Source organism: Oncorhynchus keta, chromosome 37 (genome assembly GCF_023373465.1).
Source record: "Oncorhynchus keta strain PuntledgeMale-10-30-2019 chromosome 37, Oket_V2, whole genome shotgun sequence".
In the NCBI taxonomy this organism is placed as follows: domain Eukaryota; kingdom Metazoa; phylum Chordata; class Actinopteri; order Salmoniformes; family Salmonidae; genus Oncorhynchus; species Oncorhynchus keta.
The window spans coordinates 17,393,160-17,418,580 of NC_068457.1; the positions used below are offsets into that span (position 1 = coordinate 17,393,160).

At 42.5% G+C, this 25,421-nt stretch overlaps 2 protein-coding genes across 4 annotated transcripts in view; both read right to left on the reverse strand.

Moving 5' to 3' along the window:
• Nucleotides 1-800, reverse strand: part of LOC118376913 (D-2-hydroxyglutarate dehydrogenase, mitochondrial-like) — a 5,374-nt gene extending 4,574 nt beyond the window's left edge. The window contains exon 1 of one of the 3 annotated variants that reach the window (XM_052499361.1): nucleotides 476-800. The gene's annotated coding sequence lies outside the window, so the exon portion shown is untranslated. Of the gene's footprint in view, nucleotides 1-228; nucleotides 435-475 lie in introns of those variants that run through there. The other 2 variants (XM_052499363.1, XM_052499362.1) reach the window with 2 other exon arrangements.
• Nucleotides 801-9,482: 8,682 nt separating this feature from the next.
• LOC127916695 (protein split ends-like) lies at nucleotides 9,483-14,199 on the reverse strand. The gene is made up of 3 exons (XM_052499365.1): nucleotides 13,966-14,199; nucleotides 10,607-11,863; nucleotides 9,483-10,225 (listed from the first exon to the last, which is right to left on the reverse strand). Exons 1-3 carry the CDS (start codon nucleotides 14,149-14,151, stop codon nucleotides 9,509-9,511), a joined length of 2,160 nt encoding a protein of 719 aa, XP_052355325.1. The 5' UTR covers nucleotides 14,152-14,199; the 3' UTR covers nucleotides 9,483-9,508.
• Between the last annotated feature and the right edge of the window lie 11,222 nt (nucleotides 14,200-25,421).

The window sequence follows — 25,421 nt, forward strand, 5'->3', positions numbered from 1 at the left end:
GAGTGGATGGGGAGGGATACTTAGTTACATTGCAAAGTGTATTATGTGGATGTTTTACATGCACTGACTTTAATTTAAGTTTGACAAATTATTCCTGCAGAACTAAAACCAATCATATAACTACACAATTTAATGTTGTAAATCTAACCACAATCTAATGGTTTAAACACACACACTACAGTAAGCTAGTGCCATGCAACAATGCCATGCTTTCCATTGTTAACCCACGTGGTGCAGCGGTCTAAGGCACTGCATTTCAGTGCTTGAGGAGTCACTACAGACACCCTGGTTCGAATCCAGGCTGTATCACGTCTTGCCGTGATTGGGAGTCCCATAGGGCGGCGCACAATTGGCCCAGCGTCGTCCGGGTTTGGCCGGTGTAGGCCGTCATTGTAAATAAGAATTTGTTCTTAACTGACTTGCCTAGTTAATTAAAGGTTAAATATAAAAACTATATTTCGTTAACATACTGTACCTGTCACTGTAGTGTTTGTGCTTTTCTTAGATTCTTAGAATGTGCACCATTCTCAATAGATGGACGACGTTTTCCTTGAAAGCAACAGCACTGCAACTTTACACGTCAACCACCGAAAAATACAAGATGTGGTTATAGCTAGTTAACGTTACTTCGTATAACATTTGCTACCAACCAATCGGGGAACGTGGTTGGATGCAGGTGTCTCTATTAATGTCGCAAATATAGCTATCTGTCACAAAGTTCAAGGGCAGATTAAACTACAACGTCAAGATTGTTGTGGTCAATATATTGTTTACATCCGGGACAGCTAGCTAGGAACCAAGTACCTAAGAACAAGGACCGTTTAGCTGAAAACACAGTTCTGAGGAGGTGCAACACAAAAAGGGTATTTCCGGTTTTGAATCAAATAAAAGCACAATAAAAGCTTATGTCTGATAAAAACGCTCCTAAAACTTTAGAATAATATTTTGTTTTATTATATAACATTTCAATGGCCACTGTTTTATGAATGATATCTGGGTATAACAAAACAAATCATAACAAAGGGAAGCTTTTATTTTATCAGCAGTTCATCTTCTGAATTTGATAATAAATGAGTCTCCCTAGGCAGACAAGGTTGGGTTGCATACCTCCCGTAATGTTAACAATGATCCATTGCCCTAGGTCTGGGATTGCCTAGACTAATACATCCTTTTAAGAAACTATGATCAACTGTAGAAATAGGAACTCATACCGTGCCCTCCTGAATTATTGTCACCTTAGGTAAATATGAACAAAAAAGGCAGTGAAAAAATGTAATTGTTGTTTATCAGCTTGATCTTACATTCAAAATATCATATGAACATAACCTTTAACGACGTTAAAATAGTTGTAAAAATATATTATTTTATTCACAATAATTGTCACCCTTGCATTTAGTACTTTGTGCACCCTCCCTTGGCCAAGATAACAGCTCTGAGTCATCTCATATAATGTTTGATGAGGTGGGAGAACACACCCTCCCTCTGCCAAGATAACAGCTCTGAGTCATCTCATATAATGTTTGATGAGGTGGGAGAACACACCCTCCCTTTGCCAAGATAACAGCTCCGAGTCATCTCATATAATGTTTGATGAGGTGGGAGAACACACCCTCCTTTTGCCAAGATAACAGCTCCGAGTCATCTCATATAATGTTTGATGAGGTGGGAGAACACACCCTCCCTTTGCCAAGATAACAGCTCCGAATCATCTCATATAATGTTTGATGAGGTGGGAGAACACACCCTCCCTTTGCCAAGATAACAGCTCCGAATCATCTCATATAATGTTTGATGAGGTGGGAGAACACACCCTCCCTGGCCAAGATAACAGCTCCGAGTCATCTCATATAATGTTTGATGAGGTGGGAGAACACACCCTCCCGTTGCCAAGATAACAGCTCCGAGTCATCTCATATAATGTTTGATGAGGTGGGAGAACACACCCTCCCTTTGCCAAGATAACAGCTCTGAGTCATCTCATATAATGTTTGATGAGGTGGGAGAACACACCCTCCCTTTGCCAAGATAACAGCTCCGAGTCATCTCATATAATGTTTGATGAGGTGGGAGAACACACCCTTCCTTTGCCAAGATAACAGCTCCGAATCATCTCATATAATGTTTGATGAGGTGGGAGAACACACCCTCCCTTTGCCAAGATAACAGCTCCGAGTCATCTCATATAATGTTTGATGAGGTGGGAGAACACACCCTCCCGTTGCCAAGATAACAGCTCCGAGTCATCTCATATAATGTTTGATGAGGTGGGAGAACACACCCTCCCGTTGCCAAGATAACAGCTCTGAGTCATCTCCTATAATGTTTGATGAGGTGGGAGAACACACCCTCCCTTTGCCAAGATAACAGCTCTGAGTCATCTCATATAATGTTTGATGAGGTGGGAGAACACACCCCCCCTTTGCCAAGATAACAGCTCTGAGTCATCTCATATAATGTTTGATGAGGTGGGAGAACACACCCTCCTTTTGCCAAGATAACAGCTCCGAAACATCTCATATAATGTTTGATGAGGTGGGAGAACACACCCTCCCTTTGCCAAGATAACAGCTCTGAGTCATACATTTACATTTACATTTAAGTCATAACAGCTCTGAGTCATCTCATATAATGTTTGAGCAGACGCTCTTTCCAGAGCGAGTCATCTACAAATTGGTGCATACACTCTTATGACAACCAGTGGAACAGCCACTTGCATCTAAATAATGTTGAGGGGGGGTGATGAGGGGGGGAGAAGGATAACACTCTACCCTTAGATTACCCTATCCTAGGTATTGTTTGAAGAGGTGGGGTTTCAGGTGTCTCCGGAACCCTTCCTTTGCCAAGATAACAGGTGATTGATCTCCGCTGTCCTGGCGTCATATAATGTTTGTGAGGGAGTTTGTTCCACCATTGGGGGCCAGAGCAGCTCATATAATTTTGACTGGGCTGAGCTTTGCCAAGAACTGTACTTCCTCAGTGGTAGGGAGGCGAGCAGGCCAGAGGTGGATGAACGCAGTGCCCTAATGTTTGGGTGTAGGGCCTGATCAGAGCCTGAGGTACTGAGGTGCCGATAACAGCTCTGAGTCATCTCGCAGCAAGATAACAGCCGTCATATAAGGCGAGCACCATGGTCTTGTAGCCAAGATGCGAGCATCTCAACTGCCAAGATCAGCCAGTGGAGAGAGTTTGAGGAGCATATAATGTTTGGAGGTGACACCCTTCCTTTGAGAGAACTTGGGAAGATAACAGCCAGACGGGCTCAGCTCTGAGTCATCTCATATAATGTTTGATGAGTTGTAGGGGTTTAATGGCACAGGCAGGGAGCCCAGCCAACAGCGAGTCATGCAGTAATCAAGGTGGGAGATGACAAGTGCCTGGATAACCTGCGTCATCTCATTCCTGTGTGAGGTGGGGGTCACCCTCGGATGTTGTAGAGCATGAACCTCAGGAACGGGACACCGCCTATAATGTTTTAGTGGGAGAACACAGGGTGTTGCCAAGATCACGCCTGAGTCATTCTATAATGTTTGATGGGAGGACCCTTCCTTTGCCAAGACACAATGGAGTTGTCAACCGTGATGGCGAGATCATGGAACGGGCAGTCCTTCCCAAGATAACAGCTCTGAATCATCTCTATAATGTTTGATGATAATGGGAGGAAGATGTTTGATGAAGACACAGCTCCGCCTTGCTGAGGTTCAGCTTGAGGTGGTGATCCGTCATCCACACTGATATGTCTGCCAGACATGCAGAGATGCGATTCGCCACCTGGTTCAGAAGGGGGAAAGGAGAAGATTAATTGTGTGTCGTCTGCATAGCAATGATAGGAGAGACCATGTGAGGTGATATGACAGAGCCAAGTGACTTGTTTGTGATAGCGAGAATAAGAGAGGGCCTAGAACAGAGCCCTGGGGGACATCTCAGTGGTGACCCTCCCTTTGAGCGTGGATGAGGAGACAGATCATCTCGCCACTTTGCCAGATGGTAGGAGTCATCTCATATAATGTTTGTCAGGTAGGACGCAACCCTCCCTTTGCCAAGATAACAGCGTCATCCGGAGATGCCCAACTAATGTTTGATGAGGGTGGAGAGGAGGATCTGATGGTTCACAGTATCGAAGGCAGCCGATAACAGGTCTATAATGGATGAGAGCAGAGGAGAGAGAGTTACACCCCCCTTTAGCAGTGCGGAGCGCCTCTTTGCCAAGATGAGTCATCTCAGAGAAGAAGTCTCAGTTGAATGACTAGTCTTGAAACCTGACTGATTTGGATCAAGAAGGTCATTCTGAGAGAGATGTTTGATGAGAGCTGGCCAAGGTCACGGCACGCTGCCAAGAGTTTTGGAGAGAAAAGAGAGAAGGGATACTGGTCTGTAGCTCTGAGTCATCTCATATAATGTTTGATGAGGGATCGAGTGTAGGTTTTTTCAGAAGGGGTGCAACCAAGATAACAGCTCGCTCTCATATAATGTTTTGAAGACGGGATAACAGGGACGTCATCGGTCAGGGATGAGTTGATGAGCGAGGTGAGGTAAGGGAGAAGGTCTCCCTTTGGAAATGGTCTGGAGAATATATATATGTATATATATGTATATATGTCATATAATGTTTGATGAGGTGGGAGAACACACCCTCCCTTTGCCAAGATAACAGCTCTGAGTCATCTCATATAATGTTTGATGAGGTGGGAGAACACACCCTCTCTTTGCCAAGATAACAGCTCCGAGTCATCTCATATAATGTTTGATGAGGTGGGAGAACACACTCTCCCTTTGCCAAGATAACAGCTCCGAATCATCTCATATAATGTTTGATGAGGTGGGAGAAAACACCCTCCCTTTGCCAAGATAACAGCTCTGAGTCATCTCATATAATGTTTGATGAGGTGGGAGAACACACCCTCCCTTCGCAAAGATAACAGCTCTGAGTCATCTCATATAATGTTTGATGAGGTGGGAGAACACACCCTCCCTTTGCCAAGATAACAGCTCTGAGTCATCTCATATAATGTTTGATGAGGTGGGAGAACACACCCTCCCTTTGCCAAGATAACAGCTCTGAGTCATCTCATATAATGTTTGATGAGGTGGGAGAACACACCCTCCCTGGCCAAGATAACAGCTCCGAGTCATCTCATATAATGTTTGATGAGGTGGGAGAACACACCCTCCCGTTGCCAAGATAACAGCTCCGAGTCATCTCATATAATGTTTGATGAGGTGGGAGAACACACCCTCCCTTTGCCAAGATAACAGCTCTGAGTCATCTCATATAATGTTTGATGAGGTGGGAGAACACACCCTCCCTTTGCCAAGATAACAGCTCCGAGTCATCTCATATAATGTTTGATGAGGTGGGAGAACACACCCTTCCTTTGCCAAGATAACAGCTCCGAATCATCTCATATAATGTTTGATGAGGTGGGAGAACACACCCTCCCTTTGCCAAGATAACAGCTCCGAGTCATCTCATATAATGTTTGATGAGGTGGGAGAACACACCCTCCCAAGATTGCCAAGATAACAGCTCCGAGTCATCTCATATAATGTTTGATGAGGTGGGAGAACACACCCTCCCGATTGCCAAGATAACAGCTCTGAGTCATCTCCTATAATGTTTGATGAGGTGGGAGAACACACCCTCCCTTTGCCAAGATAACAGCTCTGAGTCATCTCATATAATGTTTGATGAGGTGGGAGAACACACCCTCCCTTTGCCAAGATAACAGCTCTGAGTCATCTCATATAATGTTTGATGAGGTGGGAGAACACACCCTCCTTTTGCCAAGATAACAGCTCCGAAACATCTCATATAATGTTTGATGAGGTGGGAGAACACACCCTCCCTTTGCCAAGATAACAGCTCTGAGTCATCTCATATAATGTTTGATGAGGTGGGAGAACACACCCTCCCTTTGCCAAGATAACAGCTCTGAGTCATCTCATATAATGTTTGATGAGGTGGGAGAACACACCCTCTCTTTGCCAAGATAACAGCTCCGAGTCATCTCATATAATGTTTGATGAGGTGGGAGAACACACTCTCCCTTTGCCAAGATAACAGCTCCGAATCATCTCATATAATGTTTGATGAGGTGGGAGAAAACACCCTCCCTTTGCCAAGATAACAGCTCTGAGTCATCTCATATAATGTTTGATGAGGTGGGAGAACACCCCTCCTTTGCCCCTTCGCCAAGATAACAGCTCTGAGTCATCTCATATAATGTTTGATGAGGTGGGAGAACACACCCTCCCTTTGCCAAGATAACAGCTCTGAGTCATCTCATATAATGTTTGATGAGGTGGGAGAACACACCCTCCCTTTGCCAAGATAACAGCTCTGAGTCATCTCATATAATGTTTGATGAGGTGGGAGAACACACCCTCCCTTTGCCAAGATAACAGCTCCGAATCATCTCATATAATGTTTGATGAGGTGGGAGAACACACCCTCCCTTTGCCAAGATAACAGCTCCGAATCATCTCATATAATGTTTGATGAGGTGGGAGAACACACCCTCCCTTTGCCAAGATAACAGCTCCGAGTCATCTCATATAATGTTTGATGAGGTGGGAGAACACACCCTCCCGTTGCCAAGATAACAGCTCCGAGTCATCTCATATAATGTTTGATGAGGTGGGAGAACACACCCTCCCGTTGCCAAGATAACAGCTCTGAGTCATCTCCTATAATGTTTGATGAGGTGGGAGAACACACCCTCCCTTTGCCAAGATAACAGCTCTGAGTCATCTCATATAATGTTTGATGAGGTGGGAGAACACACCCTCCCGTTGCCAAGATAACAGCTCCGAGTCATCTCATATAATGTTTGATGAGGTGGGAGAACACACCCTCCCGTTGCCAAGATAACAGCTCTGAGTCATCTCCTATAATGTTTGATGAGGTGGGAGAACACACCCTCCCTTTGCCAAGATAACAGCTCTGAGTCATCTCCTATAATGTTTGATGAGGTGGGAGAACACACCCTCCCTTTGCCAAGATAACAGCTCTGAGTCATCTCCTATAATGTTTGATGAGGTGGGAGAACACACCCCCTCTGCCAAGATAACAGCTCTGAGTCATCTCCTATAATGTTTGATGAGGTGGGAGAACACACCCTCCCTTTGCCAAGATAACAGCTCTGAGTCATCTCCTATAATGTTTGATGAGGTGGGAGAACACACCCTCCCTCTGCCAAGATAACAGCTCTGAGTCATCTCCTATAATGTTTGATGAGGTGGGAGAACACATAGGAAGAGAACGGATTTGAGACCATTCCTCTATACAAACCCTCTCCAGATCCTTCAGAGTCCTTGGTCCTTGCTTGTGGACTCTCCTCTTCAGCTCACCCCACAGTTTTTTCAATGGGGTTTATGTCAGGGGACTGGGATGGCCACTGCAAATGCTTGATTCTGTGGTCAGTGAACCATTTTCGTGTGGATTTGGAGGTATGCTTTGGATTATTGTCCAGCTAGAAGATTCAACGACGACCTCGTTTTAGCCTCCTGGCACAATTAAAATCTTCTGGTACTTGATGGAGTCTCTGATGCCATGTAACCTAACAAGGTTCCCATGACCTTTCGAAGTAAAAGAGTGTGGATGAGGTTATGTTCTGCATGGCCATGGCACTTTTTTACACCAAACACACCTCTGGTGTTTGTTGCCAAAAATCTATATTTTAGTCTCATCAGATCATAGAAACTGGTTCCAATCATAGTTCCAATGGCATTTGGCAAACTCCAGCCGCTAACGTTTGTGGTTTGGAGACAGCAGAGGCTTTCTTCTGGCAACGCTTCCAAATAACTTCTTGGCATGGAGGTGGTGTCTAATTGTAGTTTTGGAGACTTGATGACCCCAAGATGTAACCAAATTCTGCAATTCTCCAACTATGATCCTTGGAGATGTTTTGTTGCCACTTAAACCATCCTTCTCACTGTGCGTCGGGGACAAAATACACTGGCGTCCTCTTCCAGGAAGGTTCATCACAGCTCCAGGTGTTTTACATTTCTTAAGTATTGCCCTATTAGTGGAGATGGGCATTTTCAGACGTGTAGCTCTCTACATTACCCCAGACGACAGTAGTTCATTTGACAATGGAAGAGAGCTCATGAGATTTGTTTTAGAATTTTCTCTACCTATCCCAAATGTATAAGCACTGGTAATGGCTCTACCATTCCCTCTGATAGGCTATGTTGGCCATATTACACCTATATCTCCATGCACGCCTATGAAATACTTTCAAGATGTAGGAGTGTTTAGTGTAAATACTGTGTTATACAGTATGCCTTGCAGTCGAGGGATTTTTACGGTACGCATGCTGGTAGAGAAATAAGATGTGCTGGATGGGTAATTATCTAGGCCTGAAACGTTTGATTGATGAGTAGGTTAAATCAAATCAAATCTTATTTGTCACATGCGCCGAATACAACCTTACAGTGAAATGCTTCCTTACTTAGCCCTTAACCAACAATGCTAAGGTTTAAAGGGGGAAAAAAGTGTTCAGTAAAAATGTACAAATGAAAGTAACGAATCATTTCACAGCAGCAGTAAAATAACAATAGCGAGGTTAGATACAGGGGGTACCGGTACAGAGTCAACGTGCAGGGGACACCGGTTAGTCGAAGTAATTGAGGTAATATGTACATGTAGGTAGAGTTAGAGTGACTATGCATAGATAATAAACAGAGAGTAGCAGCAGTGTTAAAGAGGGGTCTGGGTAGCCCATTGATTAGCTGCTCAGGAGTCGTATTGCTTGGGGGTAGATGCTGTTGGCTGTGTCCCTGAATTCTTGCATTCAAGTTCAATAAATGATGAATTAAGGAAATCAATATAAGCTGACTATAGAACCTAGCAACAGTGCCTATTGTTAAAAACGTGTCTGCAAATGTTATTATCCATGTTAATCTAGCCAATCAGACAACCTTTCTTGCTGAAGAGCATCAGACATTCCTCCATTCATTCTCTATCATATTCCCCTCTATCAAATTCCCCTCTATCATATTCCCCTCTATCATATTCCCCTCTATCATATTCCTCTATCATATTCCCCTCTATCATATTCCCTCTATCATATCTATCATATTCCCCTCTATCATATTCCCCTCTATCAAATTCCTCTCTATCATATTCCCCTTCTATCATACTCCCCTCTATCAAATTCCTCTCTATCATATTCCCCCTCTATCATATTCCTCTCCATCATATTCCTCTCCATCATATTCCTCTCCATCATATTCCTCTCTATCATATTCCGCTCTACCCTCCATCTACTCCCCCTCCCTTTCCGTCCTCCTCATCTCAGCACAGCTCCGCTCCATCAGGTAGATTTGGAATTCAACATTTTAACAGTGCAACACTCCCCAGATTTGTGAAATGTAAACATTGTGTGTTTAAACTGTGTTATACAGTATGCCTTGACAAAAATCAAACAGAGAGTAAACCTTTTTTATAGTTTTTCATTGCATGCAAAAATACAGTATCCCGCCCTGCTCTCTCTCTCTAATACCCAGTCTACTCATCCATCTTCAAGCTTTCATCCTTTCCCTGCTCTTCTGTCACCCTCTCAGTTCCACCTCCAGCTGGCTCCCTCTTTTTCTTCTTCTCTAGTCTCTTCCTCTCCTCTTTCCTCCTCTTTTCTCTCTTCTTCTCCTCCTTTTCTTGAATCTTTCTCTCCATCTCCAAGAACTCAGCTTGAGCTTTCTCTCTCTTTTTCAGCTCCTCAGAACACTTCTTCTCTTTCTTAATCCTGTCTTTCATCATGTCATTATGTATCTTCATCAGCCCCTCTAACCTCTTTTTCTCTGCCTTTTCCTTCTCTTTTCTTTCCTTCTCTCTCTTTTTATGTTCTAACTTCTCCCTCTTTTTCTCAGCCTTCATGACTTTCTTCTGCTCTTTCTCTCTCTCATTCATCTCTTTCTTCTCCCTCTTTTTGTTCTCCTCCTCCTTGTTTTTCTTCTCCTTTCTCTCTTTCTCGTCATCTTTCAACTTCTTATGCAGATTCTTATTTTTCTCTTTTTCCTTCATCTTCAAAAATGGGATTTTCTGCATGTGGTTCATGACCAGAAAGCCCACTCTTCCAAGGATGGTCTCTGCTCTCTCGGATGAAGCCATCCCATTGGAGCTCTTGGAATGGGCACAGTCCGCCCCACGCTTCAATCCCTCCCTCTGTCTCACCTCCTCCTTGACGCTCCTCTCTTCACTCTCACTTTCAAGGCCTATCCAATAATCCTGACAGGAAGACATTGACTCTAGATGTAATATTGTTCCAATGTGTCACATTCAATACACATTTGAGTGATCGACATACAATGATGACCTCATGGGGCACACAATTTGGAGGACAGTAATTAAGGTCCCTTGTTTTTTTTGTATTCCCATTATATTTTTAAATACCCATAGATGTTCTTCCTGGGTCCATACTAAAAGTAATACAAATGTTAACTCTAGTGAGGGGTGATGTTTCATACTATGAGCAAAGAGCAGCAAAGTTGGGGTCAATTCCAGTCAATTCAAGAAGAACTCTAAAATTCCAATTCTCTTCAATGCTTTGAATTGAAATGGAACTGACCCCCATACCTGTAAAGTAGTAGTGTAAAATAGGACACCTACCTTTGCCTCTTCCAGGGTCCAGGTCCTGGGTTCATCATTGCGGGTTGCCAGAGTTAAGTTAACATCTGGGTCCAGCTGGTGAGCGTGAGGGCAGAGATCCACCTCTTCACTAGGGCCCTTCACTTTCTGCTCTGGCTCCTTGTGGTCCTTGTCATGGATGCATCCCAGGATTGGAGGAATTGCTCGGACAGGGCTTTTATCACCTGTCAGTTCCTCTCTCTTGACAGTGGATGCAACTGCACTTGCCTTGGTGTCAACTGGGCACTCTGTGTTGTCCTCAACTGTCTCCTCTGGTAGTTGGTGGTCGTTGTTGTTGTGGATGCATGGCAGAACTGTAGGACTTTTATCTTCCCAAGTGTAAATGGCAACAGTTGCTTCTTTGTCTACTGAGAACTCTGTGTTGTCCTCAACTTTCTCCCATAGCTGTTTGTGGTCAATGCTGTGGGTGCAGGGCAGCCTCAGAGGCAGTGCTGCGGGTGCAGGAAGACTCTTATCAGCTGAAAACTCCTCTTGGAGGACAGCGGACACGGAAGCAGCAGATTCACTGGCGACTGGACACTTGTTGCTTCCCTCTACTGCCTCCTCTGGCAGTTTGTAGTCAATGCCAAAGACAGGTGGCAGACTTGGAGGCAGCATTGGGACAGGGCATTTAGCTGTTGATCTGTCCACTCCATCAACAGTAGCTGTGCCTGAAGTGTTCTCTGTAGCACCTGAGACCTCATAGGCATCCTCTACTGTCTGCTCTGGAGGCATGAAGTCATCATCAAAGATTGGTGGCAGGCATGGAGGCAGCACTGAAGGAAGACTTCTGAATGAATTAACAACGAACCGCTGAGCCAGTGGTGGGAGGGAGAAAGGATAGAATCTGTCCTCTTCCTTTATATTAGATATTGCCACTGGAGCAACTGAGAGCTCAGTGGTTCCCTCTACTGTCTGCTGTGGTGGAATGGAGTCATCATTCAAGAAGTGTGGCAGGTATCGATGCAGCATTGATGAAAGATGTGTATCTGTCAATAAGTCCTCTCTTTTACCAGTAGATACATCTGCTGTGGCCTCTGTGGCAACTGGGCACTCAGCAGGGACAAAGTATGAAAATACAAGGAACCGCTGTGCATCCTGAGTGCGTATGGCCAATGGAGAGGGGGGATGTAACATGGTTGGTATAGGCCTCCGATTGGTGAAAGCCAGCGGTGGGAGGGAGTCAATACAGGGAGCAATGAACTCAGTGAGTGGACGGTGGGTCACATCTCTCACATTCTGCGGGAGAAAAGAAACAGACATGTTGAAAGTGATCACATTCACGACATACATACTTTATGAGTCAACGCTATTTACTTATACATCACATATACAGTGCCTTCGGAAAGTATTCAGACCCCTTCACTTTTTCCACATTTTGTGACCTTACAGCCTAATTCAAAAATGTAATAAATCGTTTTTTCCCCTCATCAATCTACACACAATAGCCCATAATGGCAAAGCAAAAACAGAATTGTTCCAAATTCATTACAAATAAAATGTGAAATATCACATTTACATAAGTATTCAGACCCTTTACTCAGTTCGTTGTTGAAGCACCTTTAGCAGCGATTACAGCATAGAATCTTCTTGGGTATTACGCTACAAGCTTGGAAATCTTATGTTTGGAGAATTCTCCCAATCTCAGGAGAATCCAAGTTAGGTTGGATGGGGAGATTTTCTGCACAGCTAATTTCTGTTCTCTCCAGAGATGTTCGATCGGGTACAAGTCCAGTCTCTGGATGGTTCAATAAAGGACATTCAGAGACCTGTCCTGAAGACACTTCTGCATTGTCTTGGCTATGTACATAGGGTCATTGTTCTGTTGGAAGGTGACCCTTCACCACACTCTGAGGTCCTGATTGTTCTGGAGCAAGTTGTCATCAAGGATCTCTCTGTACTTTGCTCTGTTCATCTTTGCCTAGATCCTGACTAGTCTCCCATTCCCTGCCATTGAAAAACATCCCCACAGCATGATGCTGCCACCACCATGCTTCACCGAAGGGGTGGTGGCAGATTTGCTCCAGATGTGACCCCTGGCATTAGGGCAAAATACTTCAATCTTGATTTCATCAGACCAGAGCATCTTGTTTCTCATGGTCTGAGAAACTTCAGGTGCCTTTTGGCAAACTCCAAGTGGGATGTCAAGTGCCTTCTACTGAGGAGTGGCTTCCATCGGGCCACTCGACCTTAAAGGCCTGATTGATGGAGTGCTGCAGAGATGGTTGTCCTTCTGGAAGGTTCTCCCATCTCCACGGAGGAACTCTAGAGCTCTGTCAGAGTCACCATCTGGTTCTTGGTCACCTCTCTGACCAAGGCCCTTCTCCCCCGATTGCTCAGTTTGGCTGGGCGGCCAGCTCTAGGAAGAGTCTTGGTGGTTCCAAACATCTTCCATTTAAGAATGATGGAGAACAGTGCGTTCTTGGGGACCTTCAATGTTGAGGAGGGGTTTTGTACCCTTCCCCAGATCTGTGCCTCGACACAATCCTGTTTCGGAGCTCTACGGAGAATTCCTTCAACCTCATGGTTTGTTGTTTGCTCTGACATGAACTGTCAACTGTGGGACCTTATATAGACAGGTGTGTGCCTTTCCAAATCATGTCCAATCAGTTGAATATACAACTGGTGGATTCCAGTCATGTTGCAGAAACATCTCAATGATGATCAGTGGAAACAGGATGAACATGAGCTCAATTTCCAGTCTCATAGCAAAGGGTCGGAATACTTATGTAAAAAGGTATTTCAACATTTCTAAAAACTTGTATTTGCTTTGTCAATATGGGATATTGTTTGTAGATTGCTAACAATTTGCATATATAAAAAAAAAGGTAGAAAAAGTCAAGGTGTCCGAATTCTTTCCAAATGCACTGTATATATATAGTGTCCTCTCAGATGCTCTGCTCCAGTCTGTACCAACCCTGGGTCTTCTAGCCAATGGGTCAACTAATTGTAAAAATACATGCCCCACACCCAGCATAACATTTGACATTTTAGACATCTAGCAGATGCTTTTATCCAGAATGACTTACAGTTAGTGCATTCAACTTAAGGTAACTAGGTAGGACAACCATATAATCCTGATATGAAGGTCTACGAGAGATCGCTTGGTCTAGTTATTTTTATTTATTTAAGACAACCATAAGAACTGAGGACTATGTCCATAACAATACTCAAACAGAGAGACAGACACGATACAACACAAGAAAAGATGTCAGACAAAATATTGTTAGCTTACAATTCATGGCATATCGCACATTTTGCCCGTATATTGACATGTATTTGCTTTAATCAATATTGTTCAATAGAACTCTAGTCAACTTTGTCAAAGTTGGTCTTGTTACCTCCTCAATCAGGCTTGGCATTTTCCTCGTCTCAAACCAAATCCTCTTCATCTCCTTCTCCTGCTCCCTCTGGATCTGTCTCACCAGAGCCAACCTGGCTCCCAGCTCCATCATGTAGTCTGTCTGGATCTCCCTTTCCTTCAACTGACACTCAGCCCTCCTCTGTGTCAGCGTTGAACCCTCCATGTCTTCCTCCTAGCTAACAATAACTCTGGAAAATACATAACGTTGTAGTAAGTGGCGTGTTGCTCACCAAAGAATAATGCATCTCTTTACAATGTGCATACATTTTCTTCCCATTTACTTACAATGAAGCAAGTGACAATCCTGATCCAGAGATGATTACGCAATAGGTCTATCTGAATTACTAGTAAAAAGTTGGCTACTGGAAACTCGACCAAGTTCAAATGAATCAAACTGTTGCCTTTCCTATCATTATGTGCACAATATCCTTTATGACATCATCATTGTGATGCAAGGTGTTGCCATTGCAGATGACAAAGCACAACACAGACTTTAAAAATAAAACTTCAGTTTCTCTCTGTACGTTACTACTGAGCCTTATTTCACAAAACACACTAATCACTTATATCATATAATTCAAAAAAGGTTTGGGGTAGAAAATGACTCTGTATCCATGCAGGACCTAACTTATTCTACAGTTTCATATATTGTATAAAACAAGGAGGTAAACACTCCAGTCTTCTCTTTGAGTGCCCCTGTGTGCACCTTCATGTAAAGAGGTCTATCAATTCAACCATTTGAAATGGATGACCATTCATTTAAGAAAAGCTGATTTTCATTAGCAATTTAGCAACTACAAATTAGGTAGGTCGACTTGTTTTTTTACATAACCTTCCCTTTTGGTACATATTTATTCAGATAATTGATTACAATATTGGTTGTTATTAACACAGAGAGAGGGTTTTCTTTCATCAATATAATGTATTTCCCATTAGCCTGGCTCACTACAACAACTAACATGTCATCTCAGGTGTCAGGATGAACCATTTTCTCACAAAAATTGGATTCAAACAAACTGTCTCTCGTCAACAGTTTCACTTGTCACCATGATTGCATGTTAGGCCTAAATAAAAGGTCATGTAAGTACACAAGTAGTTTGAAAAGTAGTTATTCTACAGAAACATAGTTATACAGTAAGTTATATTACAACCTACCTCTCCAGTAAGCAGCGTGTTCTCTCTCTCTAATGAAATAGGACATTAATAATCTGTCAGTAGTTAGTTGAATCAGTACCTTTACACTGTTCTGTTTGTCTGTACAACAGCTAACCTCCCAGAATCAGAATCTTGTGATGTCACAATGAAGGCCTCATTGCCATGACTACCCACAGAAGCTCTCATGTGTAGTCAAATGCTGGAACAATTCACTTTTTTAGCATATGCAGCACAGTCATAACTGATATTTGCATTGAATCCATGTAACCACATTTTTATTCAAATAAAATGCTCTACCTCATATCAAATGGTTGACCATTCATAATACAGGTGTTTTGACTAATTCAAAGTCAATATGTTTTAGATATCACAACTAGCATCCAGGTTTACTTAGGTTATTTGTTTGATCTGAGCCTACCACTAATGTCAATGTTTACCAGTCAAACGTTTGGACACACCTACTCATTCAAGGTTTTTTTCTCTTTTTTTCTACATTGTAGAATAATAGTGAAGACATCAAAACTATGAAATAACACATGGAATCATGTAGTAAGAAAAAAGTGTTAAACAAATGAAAGTATGTTTTATATTCGAGATTCTTCAAAGGAGCCACCCTTTGCCTTGATAACAGCTTTGCACACTCTTGGTATTCTCTTAACCAGCTTCATGAGGTGGTCATCTGGAATGCAATTTAATAAACAGGTGTGCCTTGTTAAAAATACATTAGAGAAATTTCATTCCTTCTTGCGTTTGAGACAATAAATAGTGTTGTGACAAGGTAGAGGTGGTATACAGAAGATCGCTACATTTTGGGAAAAAAAGTCCATATTATGGCAAGAACAGTTCAAAACAGCAAAGAGAAATGACAGTCCATCATTACTTTAAGACATGAAGATCAGACAATCAGGAAAATGTCAAGAACTTTGAAAGTTCCCCCCCAACCCCTCTTGTACGCTGCTGCTACTCTGTGTTTATCATATATGCACAGTCACTTTAATCATATCTACATTTACATACTACCTCAATCAGCCTGACTAACAGGTATGTAGCCTCACTACTTTTATAGCCTCGCTACTGTTATTTTTCACTGTCTTTTTACTGTTGTTTTATTTCTTTACTTACCTATTGTTCACCTAATACCTTTCTTGCACTATTGGTTAGAGCCTGTAAGTAAGCATTTCACAAGCTCTACACCTGATGTATTCAGCGCACGTGACAAATAAACTTTGATTTGATTTGAAGAACCATCCAGCGCTATGATGAAACTGGCTCTCATGAGGACCGCCACAGGAAAGGAAGACCCAGAGTTACCTCTGTTGCAGAGGATACGTTCATTAGAGTTACCAGCCTCATAAATTGCATTCCAAAGAAATGCTTTACAGAGTTCAAGTAACAGACACATCTCAACATCAACTGTTCAGAGGAGACTGCATGAATCAGTCCTTCATGGTCGATTTTCTGCAAAGAAACCACTACTAAAGGACACCAATAATAATAAGAGACTTGCTTGGGCCTAGAAACACAAGCAACAGACATTAGACCAGTGGAAATCTGTCCATTTGTCTGATCAGTCCAAATTTGAGATTTTGGTTCCAACCGCTGTGTCTTTGTGAGATGCAGAGTAGGTGAATGGATGATCTCCGCATATGTAGTTCCCAGCGTGAAGCATGGAGGAGGTGTGATGGTATGGAGGTGCTTTGCTGGTGACACTGTCTGGGATTTATTTAGAATTCAAGCACACTTAACCGGCATGGCTACCACAGCATTCTGCAGCGATCTGCCATCCCATCTGGTTTGCACTTAGTGGAACTCTCATTTGTTTTCAACAGGACAATGACCCAACACACCTCCAGGCTGTGTAAGGGCTATTTGAACAAGAAGGAGAGTGATGAGTGCTGCATCAGATGACCTGGCCTCCACAATCACCCGACCTCAAACCAATTGAGATGGTTTGGGATGAGTTTGACCGCAGAGTGAAGGAAAAGCAGCCAACAAGTGCTCAGCATATGTGGGAACTCCTTCAAGACTGTTGGAAAAGCATTCCAGGTGAAGCTGGTTGAGAGATCGCCAAAAGTGTACAAAGCTGACATCAAGGCAACGGGTGGCAACTTTGAAGAATCTCAAATGTATAATATATTTTGATTTGTTAATTTTAGATAAAACGTATCAACAATGAGTGGTTTGGAAGGAATCAGTGGCTAACTGCAAGCATTGCAATGCAATCATTAGCCTGCTATTCACTGGAGTGACTGTGTAGTCCCAAGTATAAGATTAAGGGTCTCTTTTCCTAGTTTAAAATCATAAACATTCAACATTGGCCATGCTGTCAATGAAGCATTATTTGTGCCGCACTCAAAACAACTGTTAACTCGGAACTGCAAAATCTGACTTTAGTAAGTTCAAGACATCTGGGAACTCGGGAAAAATGAGCTACGAACTTTCATCCAGCTCAGAATTGTACATTCAGAACTCAGGCCTCATTCTCGAGCTACGAGCTGAAGATCACTGTCGTCATCATGATTCAAGCTTTTTGTTGTTGTTGAGTTCCCAGTTTTCTTGAAAGCACCATGAATCCAGAGGATGCCAGACTTTGATAACAAAGTTTGATGACAAAATTTTCCCACGATGGACAGCCGCGCCACCTTCCTGTTCAAGTGAGCACAGCACAACAAGGTGAGTCCAAAAATGTATTGTATGCTGCTACATAAATGATGTAATGTGGCAGAGAGATATATATATACTGTAGCTAAGAAAGTAAGCTGTAAGCAGACCATGTGCCTCACCGAAATAATGAACTATTCCACTACCAGACAAGGCTTTGCTGATAGCCAGGTGCAGCAGTGGTACTGATGTTGGGACTCTGCTGTTGGGACAGCTTTATGTAGGCTCTAACAGTATGTGGGCACCAACTTTCACCGTTATAGTGCAATGAATGTATTGTTTAGTGTTGTATTGTGTAGTGGTATTGTTGGCAAGCATCCAACATTTCTTTTCTTTGCCCCACCAAGGTATACAAACTAAAATCATCACTTATCATATTCCCTCTATCATATTCTGGGAATTATATTCCCTCTATCATATACCCTTCTATCATATTCCCTCTATCATATACCTGTAACGATGTTCGTCTGTTGTTTGAAGAGAGTCAGACCGAAATGCAGCGTGTAGGTTACTCATGACTTTTAATGAAGATAATGCGGTACATGAAATAACTGGAAATACAAAAACAACAAACGAGTGAAACTAATTACAGCCTATCTGGTGACTAACACAGAGACAGGTACAATCACCCACGAAATACAACGCGCACTCAGGCTACCTAAATACGGTTCCCAATCCGAGACAACGAGAATCAGCTGACTCCAATTAGGAATCGCCTCAGGCAGCCAAGCCTAACTAGACACACCCCTAATAATACACACTCCCAATTAATACAACCCCAATACGAAATACAACATATAAACCCATGTCACACCCTGGCCTACCCAAACATATAACAAAAACACAAGATACAATGACCAAGGCGTGACAATACCCTTCCATCATATTCCCCTCTATCATTTTCCCTCTATCATATTCCCCTCTATTATATTCCCTCTATCATATTCCCCTCTATCATATTCCCTCTATCATATTCCCCTCTATCATATTCCCTCTATCATATTCCCCTCTATCATAATCCCTCTATCATATTCCCCTCTATCATATTCCCTCTATCATATTCCTGGGAACTATATTCCCCTCTATCATATTCCCTCTATCATATTCCCCTCTATCATATTCCCTCTATCATATTCCCCTTATCATTCCCTCTATCATATTCCCCTCTATCATATTCCCTCTATCATATTCCCCTCTATTATATTCCCTCTATCATATTCCCCTCTATCATATTCCCTCTATCATATTCCCCTCTATCATATTCCCTCTATCATATTCCCCTCTATCATATTCCCTCTATCATATTCCCCTCTATCATATTCATATTCTGGGAATTATATTCCCCTCTATCATATTCCCTTCCATCATATTCCCCTCTATCATATTCCCTCTATCATATTCCCTCTATCATATTCCCCTCTATCATATTCCTCTATCATATTCCCCTCTATCATATTCCCTCTATCATATTCCCCTCTATCATATTCTCTCTATCATATTCCCTTCCATCATATTCTGGGAATTATATTCCCCTCTATCATATACCCTTCCATCATATTCCCCTCTATCATATTCTGGGAATTATATTCCCTCTATCATATTCCTCTCGATCATATTCCCCTCTATCATTTTCCCTCGATCATATTCCCCTCTATCATATTCCCCCTCTATCATATTCCCTTCCATCATATTCCCCTCTATCATATTCTGGGAATTATATTCCCTCTATCATATTCCTCTCGATCATATTCCCCTCTATCTCTATCATATTCCCTCTATCATATTCTGCTCTATCATATTTCTTCTCTCATATTCCCCTCAATGCGAGCTGTGGCAAAAAGGTTTGCTATGTCTGTCAGTGTAGTGTCCAGAGCATGGAGGCGCTACCAGGAGACAGGCCAGTACATCAGGAGACGTGGAGGAGGCCGTAGGAGGGCAACAACACAGCAGCAGGACCGCTATCTCCGCCTTTGTGCAAGGAGGAGCAGGAGGAGCACTGCCAGAGCCCTGCAAAATGACCTCCAGCAGGCCACAAATGTGCATGTGTCTGCTCAAACGGTCAGAAACAGACACCATGAGGGTGGTATGAGGGCCCGACGTCCACAGGTGGGGGTTGTGCTTACAGCCCAACACCATGCAGGACGTTTGGCATTTGCCAGAGAACACCAAGATTGGCAAATTCGCCACTGGCGCCCTGTGCTCTTCACAGATGAAAGCAGGTTCACACTGAGCACATGTGACAGATGTGACAGAGTCTGGAGACGCCGTGGAGAACGTTCTGCTGCCTGCAACATCCTCCAGCATGACCGGTTTGGCGGTGGGTAAGTCATGATGTGGGGTTGCATTTCTTTGGGGGGCCGCACAGCACTCCATGTGCTCGCCAGAGGTAGCCTGACTGCCATTAGGTACCGAAATGAGATCCTCAGACCCCTTGTGAGACCATATGCTGGTGCGGTTGGCCCTGGGTTCCTCCTAATGCAAGACAATGATAGACCTCATATGGTTGGAGTGTGTCAGCAGTTCCTGCTAGAGGAAGGCATTGATGCTATGGACTGGCCCGCCCGTTCCCCAGACCTGAATCCAATTGAGCACATCTGGGACATCATGTCTCGCTCCATCCACCAACGCCAAGTTGCACCACAGACTGTCCAGGAGTTGGATTTTTTTTAATCTATAATGACTAATTATGTATACATTTCAATCAGGATGAATTAAAAGACTTATGTTACTGTACATGTATTAATTTTCTCTGTTGCTCTCAGTATTGAATTTAATGTAGTCAGGAGTTTAGTACAATGACGGTCTGTTTCTTTGTACAAATGAATGAAGCAATGCAGGTGTAGGCAATGCAGGTGTAGAAGCATGGTGGCTAGGAAAAACTCCCAAGAAAGGCCAAAACCTAGGAAGAAACCTAGAGAGGAACCAGGCTATGTGGGGTGGCCAGTGCTCTTCTGGCTGTGCCGGGTGGAGATTATAACAGAACATGGCCAAGATGTTCAAATGTTCATAAATGACCAGCATGGTTCAATAATAATAAGGCAGAACAGTTGAAACTGGAGCAGCAGCACGGCCAGGTGGACTGGGGACAGCAAGGAGTCATCATGTCAGGTAGTCCTGAGGCATGGTCCTGGGGCTCAGGTCCTCCAAGAGAGCGAAAGAAAGAGAGAAAGAGAGAATTAGAGAGAGCACACTTAAATTCACACATGACACCGAATAGGACAGGAGTAGTACTCCAGATATAACAAACTGACCCTAGCCCCCTGACACATAAACTACTGCAGCATAAATACTGGAGGCTGAGACAGGAAGGGTCAGGAGACACTGTGGCCCCATCCGAGGACACCCCCGGTAAGGGCCAAACAGGAAGGATATAACCCCACCCACTTTGCCAAAGCACAGCCCCCACACCACTAGAGGGATATCTTCATCCACCAACTTACCATCCTGAGACAAGGCCGAGTATAGCCCACAAAGATCTCCGCCACGGCAAAACCCAAGGGGGAGCGCCAATGTGACAGGTTAAAGGACATATTCATAGCCTGTTATACATTGAAAAGTATTAGTAAGTTCATAGTATGTGAGGATCTTAAAACATCTAAGGTTAAAAAGATGCATTCAGTATTAGTTGATAGAGATTGATAACATTCATATAATTGTGTTAAAGTTCAAATCTGTCAAAGGGTACGAATTGTGAGAGTAATTTGTAAACGTTATATTGATTACTTTATTTTGTGGTGCCTAAAAGTGTTAATCTGTGATCTACGAAATGCTCTTAAGCTAATGAGCCGGAGATCGATTGCTCTGGTCTCCACGCATATTCCTGGGGAAATTCGCGGTCTTTTCTCATTGAACTAAATGTTGACTTGAGAATACAACACCGTATCACTCTCGTGATTATTTCTCCCCTGTTTTCAGGTACTTTATTGATGATAAAAATAGTAATTTAAATGTTATAACTAGCGAACATGTCAAGAGTGTTTAAGGTGTGTTTTAGTAACGTCTTGAGGAAGTTAGAGTTAAGTTTGAAGAGAGTAATATTAGCCCTGCTCGGTTGAAGTGAAGAATAGCGTCGTACTGAGAGTAGCTGCCATTTTATGTCGATTGTGAATGAACATGCGTGTTGTTAATAAGATATTTTGCTGTGTTATTTGTATAAGGGGTTTTTCTGTTATGTAATGTGTTACTTTTGTGAAATGATTGAACTAAATGTTGACTTGAGAATACAACACCGTATCACTCTCGTGATTATTTCTCCCCTGTTTTCAGGGGCGTAACACCAACACAGACAGGAAGATCACATCAGTGACTCAACCCACTCAAGTGACGCACCCTTCCTAGGGACGGCATGGAAGAGCCCCAGTAAGCCAGTGACTCAGCCCCTGTAATAGGGTTCGAGGCAGAGAGTCCCAGTGGAAAGAGGGGAACCGGCCAGGCAGAGACAGCAAGGGCGGTTCGTTGCTCCAGAGCCTTTCCGTTCACCTTCCCACTCCTGGGCCAGACTACACTCAATCATATGACCCACTGAAGAGATGAGTCTCAGTAAAGACTTAAAGGTTGAGACCGAGTTTGCGTCTCTTACATGGGTAGGCAGACCATTCCATAAAAATGGAACTCTATAGGAGAAAGCCCTGCCTCCTGCTGTTTGCTTAGAAATTCTAGGGACAACTAGGAGGCCTGCGTCTTGTGACCGTAGCGTACGTGTAGGTATGTACGGCAGGACCAAATCAGAGAGATAGGTAGGAGCAAGCCCATGTAATGCTTTGTAGGTTAGCAGTAAAACCTTGAAATCAGCCCTTGCCTTGACAGGAAGCCAGTGTAGGGAGGCTAGCACTGGAGTAATATGATCACATTTTTGGGTTCTAGTCAGGATTCTAGCAGCTGTATTTAGCACTAACTGAAGTTTATTTCGTGCTTTATCCGGGTAGCTGGAAAGTAGAGCATTGCAGTAGTCTAACCTAGAAGTGACAAAAGCATGGATTAATTTTTCTGCATCATTGTTGGACAGAAAGTTTCTGATTTTTGCAAAGTTACGTAGATGGAAAAAAGCTGTCCTTGAAATGGTCTTGATATGTTCTTCAAAAGAGAGATCAGGGTCCAGAGTAACGCCAAGGTCCTTCACAGTTTTATTTGAGACTACTATACAATCATTAAGATTAATTGTCAGATTCAACAGAAGATCTCTTTGTTTCTTGGGACCTAGAACAAGCATCTCTGTTTTGTCTGAGTTTAAAAGTCGAACATTTGCAGCCATCCACTTCCTTATGTCTGAAACACATGCTTCTAGCGAGGTCAATTTTGGGGCTTCACCATGTTTCATTGAAATGTACAGCTGTGTGTCATCCGCATAGCAGTGAAAGTTAACATTATGTTCTCGAATGACATCCCCAAGAGGTAAAATATATAGTGAAAACAATAGTGGTCCTAAAACGGAACCTTGAGGAACACCGAAATTTACAGTTGATTTGTCAGAGGACAAACCATTCACAGAGACAAACTGATATCTTTCCGACAGATAAGATCTAAACCAGGCCAGAACTTGTCCGTGTAGACCACTTTGGGTTTCCGATCTCTCCAAAAGAATTTGGTGATCGATGGTATCAAAAGCAGCACTAAGGTCTAGGAGCACGAGGACAGATGCAGAGCCTCGGTCTGATGCCATTAAAAGGTCATTTACCACCTTCACAAGTGCAGTCTCAGTGCTATGATGGGGTCTAAAACCAGACGGAAGCATTTCGTATACATTGTTTGTCTTCAGGAAGGCAGTGAGTTGCTGCGCAACAGCCTTTTCTAAAATGTTGAATGGGAATGGAAGATTCGATATAGGCCGATAGTTTTTTATATTTTCTGGGTCAAGGTTTGGCTTTTTAAAGAGAGGCTTTATTACTGCCACTTTTAGTGAGTTTGGTACAAATCCGGTGGATAGAGAGCCGTTTATTATGTTCAACATAGGAGGGCCAAGCACAGGAAGCAGCTCTTTCAGTAGTTTAGTTGGAATAGGGTCCAGTATGCAGCTTGAAGGTTTAGAGGCCATGATTATTTTCATCATTGTGTCAAGAGATATAGTACTAAAACACTTGAGCGTCTCTCTTGATCCTAGGTCCTGGCAGAGTTGTGCAGACTCAGGACAACTGAGTTTTGAAGGAATACTTAGATGTAAAGAGTCCGTAATTAGCGTTCTAATAATCTTGATCTTTTCCTCAAAGAAGTTCATGAATTTATCACTACTGAAGTGAAAGCCATCCTCTCTTGGGGAATGCTGCTTTTTAGTTAGCTTAGGTGGTTAACTGATTTGTGTCCTCTGGTGTCCTTGGGTAGACAGAGGGAATCTGGAAGGACATCAAGGAATCTTTGTGTTGTCTGTGAATTTATAGCACGACTTTTGATGTTCCTTGGTTGTGGTCTGAGCACATTATTTGTTGCAATTGCAAACATAATAAAATGGTGGTAATATAGTCCAGGATTATGAGCAAAAACATTAAGATCCACAACATTTATTCCATGGGACAAAACTAGGTCCAGAGTATGACTGTGACAGTGAGTGGGTCCAGAGACATGTTGGACAAAACCCATATACTCTATAGTATCCCTCTCTATCATGTTCATCTCTATCATAATTTAAGGACCGATGCCGGAGACGAGAAGCAGGTACGGGGAGTCAAATATTTAATTGTGAACAGACATAGAACAAGACAGGAACATGCTTCAGCACACTGGTAAACAAGGACAGATGACTTTCAATGCAAAAACAGGGAACAGAGAGGGGAACCCGACAGATACAGAAGTGTGGAAGGTAATGACAGAGGTGATTGAGTCCAGGTGAGAACAATAATCGCTGACCCGCAAGATGGGGGAAGGCAGGTGTGAGTAATGATGATGACAGAAGCGATCAATGCTGGGGAGCTTGGAGCCCTCGACAGACAGGGGGAAGATAGGTATTAGTACACATATTCCCTCATATTACCCTCTATCATATTATATATTATTCCCCTCTTATCATTTAATCTTATATCATATTCTATCATATTCCCCTCTATCATATTATCATTATATCATTTATATCATATCATATTCCCCCTCTATCATATTTATATTTATTATATATCATATTCCCCTCTATCATATTTATTATATTATATATCATATTCCCCTCTTATCATATTTATTATATTCCCCTCTATCAGATTTATCATATTTATTATATATCATATTCCCCTCTATCATAGATTTATATATATATCTATATTTATTATATATTCAGTATTATATATCATATTTATTATATATCATATTATCCCTCTATCATATATCATATTCCCTCTATCATATTTATTATATATCATATTCCCCTCTATCATATTATATATATATCATATCATATTCCCTCTATCATATATATTATATATCATATTCAGATTTATTATATATCATATATCATATTCCATATTTATTATCATATTCATATTCCATCATATTTATTATATATCATATTCCCTCTATCGTATTCTATATCATTTCCCCTCTATAATATTCCCCTCTTCCCTCTACACATTCCTCTATATCATATTCCTCTGTCATATTCATCTCTATTAGTCATATTCCTTGTAATCCTCTATATTC